Source organism: Coturnix japonica, chromosome 10 (assembly GCF_054131305.1).
Source record: "Coturnix japonica strain WE chromosome 10, WE-NBRP24, whole genome shotgun sequence".
Lineage (NCBI taxonomy): Eukaryota > Metazoa > Chordata > Aves > Galliformes > Phasianidae > Coturnix > Coturnix japonica.
Window position 1 is genome coordinate 13,366,876 of NC_140672.1, and position 10,610 is coordinate 13,377,485.

At 46.9% G+C, this 10,610-nt stretch overlaps 1 protein-coding gene and 1 long non-coding RNA gene across 2 annotated transcripts; one reads left to right on the forward strand and one right to left on the reverse strand.

Annotated features, from left to right (window-relative positions):
- Positions 1 to 2,273: 2,273 nt before the first annotated feature.
- On the reverse strand, positions 2,274 to 5,072 carry LOC146759383 (uncharacterized). The gene is made up of 3 exons (XR_014932295.1): positions 5,007 to 5,072; positions 3,454 to 3,528; positions 2,274 to 2,542 (listed from the first exon to the last, which is right to left on the reverse strand). It is a non-coding gene; the product is annotated as an uncharacterized LOC146759383 (long non-coding RNA).
- Positions 5,073 to 5,463: 391 nt separating this feature from the next.
- LOC146759384 (inositol 1,4,5-trisphosphate receptor-interacting protein-like 1) lies at positions 5,464 to 7,262 on the forward strand. Its single transcript, XM_085510289.1, has 2 exons — positions 5,464 to 6,033; positions 6,070 to 7,262. Exons 1-2 carry the CDS (start codon positions 5,464 to 5,466, stop codon positions 7,231 to 7,233), a joined length of 1,734 nt encoding a protein of 577 aa, XP_085366415.1. The 3' UTR covers positions 7,234 to 7,262.
- Positions 7,263 to 10,610: the final 3,348 nt, after the last annotated feature.

Below are 10,610 nucleotides of genomic sequence, written 5' to 3' on the forward strand. Positions count from 1 at the left end.
GGAACAGACTTCTCAGAATGATGCAAAGATGATACACAAAAAACTTACAGGAACAATGTGTCCTAAGACACCTTCTATTTCTATGAATGTAGATCAAGTATAATAATGTGAGATTTTTAAATGAGTTAGTCTGATGGAGACCTTTATATTGCACATCTTTACTTCCATATTCCTTGCTCTCGGATTTCTGGTTATATACTGCTGGTTAAATGCTGCTAGCATTCTTCTTCTTGATATTTCTCTGGCTTGAATAACTTCTGCCATTACAGAATCAGTCTTGTCTGGAATAGAGGAGTCCTATTTCTATGATTTCACTATGTGTCTTTATGAAAGAAACATGTACCAGTCTTCAATTTGTTTTTGTTTCAATCTATATAGGACTTTCAGGACCCATTCCCAGATACAAATATTTGAGATTTTCAGTTCTGAATATCCTGTCTCAAAATACCCTGCAATGTTAACTTAAAATTCCATGCTTCAGTAGGAAGCCTCATGAATACCTGAATTAACTGAATACTTATAGAAAGCTGATACATGCAAAACTCATCCTATGAATTACACAAATGTTACCTAAAAGTGATCCTCACATGGTGCTTTCCCAGATTTTTACATGTATGTTACCAGTGCATCCAATGATGTGATTTACGTTGGAATGGTTTTATTGGTCAGTTTTTGCAACTTTGGTCTTTTTTCTTGATCAAAGAATTTCCATTTTTCTCCACTAGAAAACAGACACATTGAAGACTGCTTCGGTGTCCTAAAGATGTATTGAATTGAGCTAACACAGTATTTTCTGGGTAAACTAAGCACGTGAAAAGTGATCTTGCTTTTTTATTTAAAATTAGACAAATGCTCATGAGCTCTGGGTCTGCTTCCAAGTTGAAGAGAAATAGTTTTATTGATTTTAGTGCTCTCGATAAATTAGGAACGTGCTGAGAAAAATGCTCCGCTCCCATGAGTTTGGAATTTATTTTCAAACTGAAGGGAATGTTTGCTGTGTTTACTGTGGTATTCAGGCACTGGGTTCCTTTCATCTTTCTCAAGATGCAGCTATATACAACTAGAGGATGCAAAGACTGTGAAGCATTTGTTGCTTTGTTTGTTTTGTTTTTGCATATACTGAAGGTTTTATTTCATCACCCACTTTCATGGAAGAATAATTCAGAATTAGTTCAAAGTAAAGGAGGCCTGAACTCCTTCCTTCCTCTAGCTCAGCAGAAACCAACATTTTTGGAAGATTTGCAGAGGAAGGAGCGCAATGAAAAATGATCCCACTGAGTCTGGAGTCCAACCTGTCATTGATGCAATCCACACAAAAAATCAAAGCCAACCTTCCACAGACATTCTTTGACTGAGATGAGCACCACATGCAGATTGAGGAGCAGACCTCGGTGATTACATTGCTCTGGTTGTGATAAAAGAAGGCAGCACTGGGAGGGATTCCCTCTGCTGGTCCTGGGGGGCCACAGTGATTCTTAGAAGGTCATCCTGCCTCTCTGGTCTGGGCTTGAGAGTGAAGGAGAGCAGTGTTGTGTAGATGAGCAAATCTATCTCATTTACCATTTCATGTTTTGAGAATGAATGAAAACAACTGAAAATCTGTCTCCACAACATTCTCATATAAATTATTTATATCAGGATTGTTTTCAGCCCATAGAGACTGCAAAGCAGTAAAGGTTCATCCGATCCCACAGGGATGGGCTGGCTGCTCTGATGGGGCACTGCCTGGGCTCAGCTCCATGCTCCCCCAGCAGCCCGTGCAGGCAGGCAGCAGCCAGTGCCTGCAGTCCATGCAGCCCCAGCACAGCACAGCCGGCGCACAGAAGGCTCAGCAGGTGCCGTTTCCCCCTCCTCCTCCTCCCAGCTCAGCACCCCGCAGTTGTCTCCACCAACTCTCCCGTGCAGCGTTAATGTGAGGGAAAACTGTGGCATCACCATGGTGCAACTCTGACTTCCCCTCATCCCTGATCAGTTCTCAGACAGGTGTCAAAAGAAACATGATTTCAGGAAAAAAGGGCATTAAGATGTCAGTATAGAGACAAACTCAACTTAGACTGTGAGCACATCTGTATATTCTTGATTATCTTTTTAAGAAAACTAAAAGAAATATTCCTGAGTGCTCCACTGGAAATAGTCAGCAAATAAGATTCAGTGTTCATGGAAGAAACCTCTATTATCTCTGAAACAAGTTAGCATAGCACGGGCAGTCAGCAGCCAGTGCTGCATTTACACACTTAGAATGAGAAAAGGAAAACCTGAAATTTCACACAGCATTGAAAAGAAAACTATTTTTGATATCTTAAGGCAGATGCTGGGTCGTGGTCTGATGTGTTGTGGTTCAGAAATAAAATAGGTCTTTAAAAGGAACAACAGCTCTCTTTTCTCTGGAGGAGAAGTTCAGTGAATCCTTTCAATTTCCAAAGGCGTAGAGGTCAGACTGCCCCGTGCCCTCACTGTGTGCTTTCTGCATGAGGCTGAGATGACTTGTGTGATCTCATAGGCATGGGCTGCTTTAAAGACTGCTTTATGCAGTACATTCTGCCTGAAAAAGCAAACTTACTTTTAGTATTCCTTCACACATGATTTTGCACAGATGGCTTCCCAGGGAGTTGAACTCAGCCTGCACTGTGAATGGTTTGAAAAATGTCTATTATTTAAAAGTTTCATTGTTAGAACTAAACCCGAACTGTTAAGAAGGAGCCTCAGCCACAACCAAGAACAAGTTCAAACTCAACAAAAAGAATTGCTGGCCATCTCTCCCGTTCTTGTCTTTTAAAGCTACAATAACAACAGAAAAACAATAAAACACTTTCCAAGCTTGGGAGCACTTTAGCATCAGTCTTGCTGACAGGAGCACCTTCCTCAATTATATTTTCATCATCAGAGAAACTATGAGCCCACTGTAACTGGATAAAAGCCCTTCAAAATGAGAGCTTCCTTCAGTGTCTCACTCCCAAACAGAGGTGCTTCCACGTGGCAGCCTCCAGACCTCACAGTTTATAACAACACAATGACACTTAATGACATTTCTCATCGCATTTCTGTCTCACATGGGGAGTGCACCACTGGAGGGGATGCACTAGGCCATGTGTGAACTGACTGGAGAAGAACTGGAAATACGTCATCACTGTTTTGTTTAGAAAAGTACTTCTGACAAAAAATCACAGGTTTTTTGTGACTTCATAGAAAGATTTCTTTCAAAAATATGAAGTAAGACCTGCATAAAAACTTGAACAAGATAAGCATGATTTTCAGGTTAGTGAAAATCAAGCACATTAATAGACAGCTCCTGGTTTCTGCATACAGAGCTGATTTTCTCTCCGTTGTCTCACTTGAGGGAAATTGAGCGATAAATGATGGGAACCAGTGGAGAGCATCCTCCTTCCAGGGCTGCAAACTACATTTGTCTCAGTTGTGCACACAGTCTGCATTCACACTGTGGTGAGTGCTCACCTGTGAGTGTGCAGTTCAAGTGCTTGTCCGGATTTATTTCTTGGTTGTTAATGAGTATTCAGTTTAGTTGTTTACCTGAAATGCAAAAAGTAGAGATTGGAAGTTTATTGTCATGTGCAAAATTATTGAGGGTGCACTGGATAGATGCATAATGCAAGGGGCTTTGACTGGTTTGCCTACAGAGGAACCCACATTGGTGATTCTCTGAGCAGCAGCAGCAAAACCTCACATGTGGAGGCTGACCAGATTGCAGAAGGGGAACAGGATACAAACAGTTTGAGGAGCTGCTTCACTGACATTTCCAACACTGTTTTGGTAAAGGCCTTCGCTAAGCACAGTGACCTGAGATAAGCACAGAGTCAAGTTTAACATGCCTGAGAGGAGGATCTGGAGAGGAGGATGTCAGAAGTGCTCCAGTGTTACCATGATGACTGGCTTCCCACTTGCCCCCCATTGTAGTTGCACTGCTTGGCACTGGAAGGCACCAGCCTGGAGCTCCGGCTGCAAGGCTCCGCCAAATGCAGGAAACAACAGACACCCAGAGACTGGTGAAGTACAGAAATCTGAATGCTGAATTCAGATTCAGGAAAGAATAGGTCCTGTTTCACTGGGTTACACAGCTTCTGTTGGTTAATAATATTTATTGATATCCTTGTTACCGGAAACAGAGAAGAAGAGCGATTATCTTCTGTGGAGAAACCTACACTAGGGAACCTGCTGTAGCAGGGGATTTGGTCTAGGGGATCTCGTGAGGTTCAAATGACTTCCAACCCTGTTGATCTGGGATCTCCCCTGGCTTCAGGAGGTGACTCTGGCCTTACCTCCCAGAAGTCAATACAGCCATGGCTGGGAGCCTTGTGCTGCAGGCAGCAAGGTATGCAGGTGAAGCACAGCTGGTCTGACAGCTGCCATCACGCTCCTGTCCTACAGGACTGTCTCCTTACCTACCAGACCACTCTGTGCCTGCAGGGCTGCCTTGGTTCAACACCCACAGGCTCCCAGCCAAGCCTTTCTCTGTTGGCCTTTGAGAAATATTCCTGCCTCGTGCACATGTGATTTTGCAACATGGGGTAGACAGCAGTTGCTCCTGCTGTTTTCTCTACAGCATAAGCTCACCCAAAGGAGCCAGAGCCCATGCAGCTGAAGAGGCTGCTGCACATGTGGGCATCCTAATCATCATTGTTAGAGCCCCTTTGAGCTGCTTGGATCGAGCCATCTGGCCTTTTGCTCAGAGGACGTTCAGACCACCGGTGGCTGAGGGAGCAATCAGCAAAGGGCTGTGTGATGTCAGGTGCTGAGACTTTGACATGACCGGCACTGATCTTCAGCTTTGTTCCCTCTGTGGCATTTCAGCACTAAAATGAGTTTCTGCATATGCTGCAAATTCTTATGTTTCCTCAGGAGCAGTAGTTTTGATTTTCCTTTTCTGTCCAAATGATTTTCCAGGGACAGTGTGTTTGGAACATAACCTGTGGGGTGGCACATGAGGAGCACAGCATCCATGGGAAATACCACCCCATTTTATTTTAAAGAAAGGCCCGGGCAGCTCCCACCTGCTTAGTAAAGAGCGTCCCCAGGAGCTCTGTCCAGAGATATGCCTCCAAATTGAGGCAGTGCCGTGGCTCAGTGGCCATGTGCCCACCCTGGGCAGCTGAGAAGGGTGGAGTCGGGCAGCCCATTTGTGACATCAGCAGGAATGCATTGCATCACAACGCAGGGGATGGGTTTAGGGCCACAGGCAGGCAGCGCTGCTGCATTTTTGACCTGGGCCAATGGTGAGTGCAGCAGCAGGGGAAGGTCGGGCTGGACGAGGGATGTGGTGCAAACACCGGCCCCTGTGGGAGCACCACGGGCAGTGCTTGGAACTGTCCCTGCCAGCGCTGGCCTCGGTCCCTGCTGCCACCCAGCTCCCTCGTACCCACTGCTCCTACCTGAGCACAGGGCCATGCGGCTCCTGGCCCCGCTCCCTCCCAGCCCCACTGAGCCCCTCTCTCCCATCTCTTGCAGATCATGGCTTTGGTGTTTGTTCTCGCATTGTTGGTGCGGGCGCTAAGTGTCAGTGTCAATACTGATGTGCTCATGCTCGAGAACGTGCAGCGGCGCGAGGTTGATCTGCAAAAGCACATGATACCTCCGCAGCACGAGATTGAGCAGAGGAATGAGCAGCAGAGCTGGGTGGACATGTCATCTCTGCTCTTTGCTCTGCTGGATTACTGGAAGATCTGGTTCAATGTGGGGCTGATTCTGTTGCTCCTTTGGAACATGTTGCAGTCCATACAAATGAGCCAGCATGATGAAAGCAGCAGTGAAAATGACAGCTCCAGTGGCGAGGAGGAGGCATCGGGGGCGGAGCAAGAGGAAGAGGAAGAGGTGGAAGAGGTTGAACAGGAGGAACATCAGGAGGAACAGGTGGAACAGCAGGTGCAGGAGGAAGAGGAACAGGTGGAACAGGAGGAACAGCAGGTGCAGGAGGAACAGGAACGGGTGCAGGAGGAACAGGTGGAACAGGAGGAACAGCAGGTGCAGGAGGAGCAGGTGGAACAGGGCGGACAGCAGGAGCAGGTAGAACAGCAGGAGCAGGTGGAATTGGTGGAAAAGGAGGAACAGGAAGAAGAGGAGGATGACGAGGAAGAAGACTTCAAAGATTCAGCACTGACAAAATTTCTCACAAGGCGTGCCCTGGAAAAGGTGGAAGGAAGGGCCACCAGGTGCCCTATAGTGGAGGAGCTGATGGACCAGCTCGTGCAGACCTTCAGATTCATCTGGTCCAACAGCTTCTTCCCGGTGCTGCAGCCCGCCATTGGGGTGGGCAGTGCCTTTGAAGGCTGGAGTCCCCGGGAGTGGGACAATGTGTACTGCCTGCTCGTGCCCATAGAGCCTCCCCCCGGGCACACCTTCCTCCTGGAGCTGGGAGATGAAGGGCACGGGCTGGCAAGGAACTCCCGCGTCCGCGTGGAGCTTCAGTGCATGTGCCAAAGGGAGAAGCAGCTGGGGAATGTGCTGTGCTTCCTCCACCACCATGAGGAAGAGCTGAGCCAAAATCAGGACCCCAGCCTGCTACAGACTCTCTGCACTGACTCCTACCTGGATGTGGAGAGAACTGTCACCTGGTTCACCGCACAGGTGGCAGCAATCTGGAAGACCACCCACCACGCGCACGCCTACAGCCTGAAGGTGCTGCCTTCCAGACGCTCCTGCAAGCTCCAGCTGACAGAAGCCTCCAGCGGGGAAAAAGTCCTCGTCGAGCTGCTGTTCGGGGTGCAGCAAGAATACTCGGACATCTACCTGACCAGCCAGAACACAGACGCCGGCTTTACGCCCAGCACAACATGGCCACAGAGCTGTGCTGTGGCAGAAAAGAAGTTCTTCCAGCACACGGCCAGGAGTACCGGACAGGACAGCTCCCACCTGCACTGCCTGACGTTGCTTGCCAGCATCTTAGTGGGCATGGGCTTTTCCACCTATGTCATCAAGACTCTTGTCCTCCACACTTTGGCCATCATCCCTTTGAAGAAGTGGCGCAGGAAGTATTTCCTGAATCGGATGGAGAATCTCCTGCGGTACCTGCGCTTCTGCCTGGATGAGAAATGCCTGAACCACTTCTTCCTTGGCAGCAAGTCGGTGCACAGCACGATTGTCCTGCCGCAGTCCTTCCGATCCGCCAAGCCGCTCAACCTCTTCCAGCACCTGGAGGAGGACCCGGACGCCCACTCCATAGCACTGCGTGAGTTCAGGGAGCTGAGAGATCGCTACATCAGACTGCTGCTGTTCGGACGCTGAGAGAGACCTTTGTCCGAACCCTTCTCTTGTTTTGGCTGCAAGCTCACATCCTGTGAGCAATAAGACTCTGAGACCTATTTAGGAGGCCAGAGGTGGCTGTTTCCTTGTGGCAGTCAGTGTCACGTTGGAGAGAGCTTACCAGTGGAAGATCCGGCCTGTGACCAAATGACTCCATCTTGGTATGGGAGATCTGGGGATGGAACCATTGTATCTTGTGAAGGCAAGATGCAAACAGATGCTTCCCTGCTCCCTCTGACAACCATCTCTACTGAAGATCAACATCTGAACTACGAGTCATGCTGGAAACCCAGTGGTGACTAATTCTCTCTTGCTTTCTACAAAGACTCTTTGCTTTTATTTCCTATCTCTTTTCTATCACCCGACTTCCCTTCCCCATTTCCCTAAACAACAACAACTTTTAATAAACTCTTATAAACTATATATCCTGTTGTGTCACAATCTCGCCGTCGTGTGTACGTATATTGAAAGAATATAGAGGCCACTAAGATGGTCAGGGTGCTGGAGCAGCTCTCCTGTGAGAAATGGTTGAGGGAACTGGGCTTGTTTAGCTTAGAGAAGGCTCTGGGGAGATCTCGTTGTGGCCTTGCAGTACTTCAAGGGAGCGTATACAGAGGAGGAATTGCTGTGTCACGGTGTTATCTAGATCAATCTATGTCTGTGACGGGGAGGGGCAGTAGGCTCCTGTTCCCCCTGGCTCCCAGCGTATAGGAAGGGAAAATAAGAAAGGGGTAGGGAGATGGGAGCTGGACTCAAGGAAACAAACAGAGAAGTGGCAACGATCTAAGGAGGAAAACTTACTATTTTACTAATTACAATCTAATGGAAATTGAGGCTAATAAGCCAAGTAAAATAAAAGGGAAAGAGAGAGAGAGGTTTTCCGAAGACCGAGAAGCCTACTTTGAAACTGAAGGTGCCACGGCTTGGAAGCACACCCAGACTCGCTACCAGGCAGTTTGAGAGAGAGACAGCATCACTTCCGTGATGTGTTTCCCTCTCTGACTGTGAGACCCTCTGGGACATGTAGTTGTTCTCTGTGCTCTATATGATGTTATGATGTGGAATACCAATAGAAAAATGTACAAAACCATGACATTGTGAGGGTGGGCAGTGATAGGACAAGGGGGAATGGCTTTAAATTCAGACAGGGAAAGTTTAGGTTGGATCTTAGGAGGAAGTTTTTCACTCAGAGGCTGGTGACGCACTGGAACGGGTTGCCCAAGGAGGCTGTGGATGCCCCATCCCTGCAGGCATTCAAGGCCAGGCTGGATGTGGCTCTGGGCAGCCTGGGCTTCTGGTTGGTGACCCTGCACACAGCAGGGGGTTGGGACTGGATGAGCACTGTGGACCTTTGCAACCCCGGCCATTTCATGATTGTATGATGGGTGACATAAATCGCTGTCTGATTATTGTTGCAATATGCTTCTTTTCATGTGCTCTTAACCAAATACTGCTGGTGTTGCCCTGGGTGTCCTGTTTGGGGTCGTATCCTGGTAGATGCTTTACGAATACAAATGGTGCATAAAGGCCTGTATAGTTCATTAGGACCAGATCTCATGTCCATCGATAGCAGTATTATATAGAAATAATATACCTTTACATATATAAAAATGATAGACCTTTCAGAAGGGTATATAAATGCAGCACAGTGGACAAACATATATTACTCTGTCCACCTGTTTGACAAAAATGTATATATTATTTTATACCCTGAAGCAGGGGTTTTAATATTCCTTCAACAATATTTTGATATAATCATCAGTGACTATAACTGCTCTGCTCTGGATCTTCTTGTCATCTTTCTAAATGTCTGCTCCATTTTTTCATCATGTTGGACCAAAAATATAGCGTGGTGATGAACTACACAGGTCTGTTTTGTGCTGTAGATGCTTAGCCCTGGAAGTTTATCAGTAAATAAGAGAGATGAAAAATCCACTTTAGAGAGAGGATTAGGTAAAAAATTCAGCTTCTTGAAAGTAATCTGAGAGGTACTACTGACGTATTCGCCAATTAACCTGACTTATCCCAGGACTTCAACTGTCCCGGGGAGAGAGACACAAACATGGATGCCATCATGTCTTCTCTCAATATATTGCTCTGTCACACACCTTATATGCCATCCTAAATCCTGCGCAGACACGTACACCCGCTACGCAAAACCCGATGCACGCAAGAGAACCTATACACACACCTACCTAAACCCGCAGCCCACTAACTCTTAACCTACAGGCCTAACTCAGCTATTCTAGAACACTCCATCTACTCAGAACTACTGTATGCACTCATAAATCCTCGCAAAGACAACTTAGCACCCCAACATACTACAGAACTCTGTGATCAGTGGGAGGTTGGCACAGGTTTGCTGTTAAAAATGGCACTTTCTGCCCTTCTGTGTCCATGGGCTCCTGAAGGATTTGTAAATCCTTGTGCTAAAGGTGGATGAGGCTTGCACATCTCCTGCCACCTGATTATTACCTGTGCAGATGGAACATATCTCTGGGTTCTGCCTGCAGGTAGCAAGGACAGAGCAATCCCACATGGACAGGGACTTGCCAAGGTATAGCTGAAAGCAGGTGGTAGATAAGATGAATTGCCTTCCAGCAATTTGCAACCAGAATGAGGAGAAATTTCATATGATAGTGAGCTGCAGTTCCTCCTATCAAACCTGACCTGGTGCTAAGCCTTCTAACAGCTATTGTCTCGGACCATTTAGAAGAGAGAGTCCCATTCAGCATTTCCTGTCCCTGCTGTTACCTGGAGGTTTTTTGCTGTGCTCTCACTGCTCCTTTCCATGCTGATCTTTGGGATGCTGCATTGCTGTAGCATCACTGAGGAGCAGTTAGAGAATCACAGAATCATCATCATAGACTCATAGGATGGCTGGGGCTGAACAGTACCACAATGATCATCTAATTCCATCGCTGGTGGCACCGCAAAGATGAAAGGAAGAGGCTTTGTGTTATAGGAGCATTGCCATGCAGTGCTGATTGCCTATAGGGTTTCAAGCAAGGAAACACCAAAATAATAGATCAGAGCACCCATGATTTTGTGTTGTGTTCACGACAGTATTTGGCCCCTTATTTGCTATGGTGAGTTTCATTTGCTGGAAACCTTCATCTCTCTTTTAAATGATCATTCTTTGGTTTGAATCAAGCTTTAAATGGGAGTCAGTGAATGCGCTCCTGGATTTCTGTATGTGTTTGCCCGGTGGGATAGGTTGTAGTTAAGTGAAATGCATGGTGTAAGCAAAGAGAAATTGCTGTATGCAAACCATAATTTTTGCGTACTTACTGTTTGGAGTGCTGATGAAAGGGATGTATCACAGCATTTTTATCATGTCGGCTGCTCTCCCTGTCTCA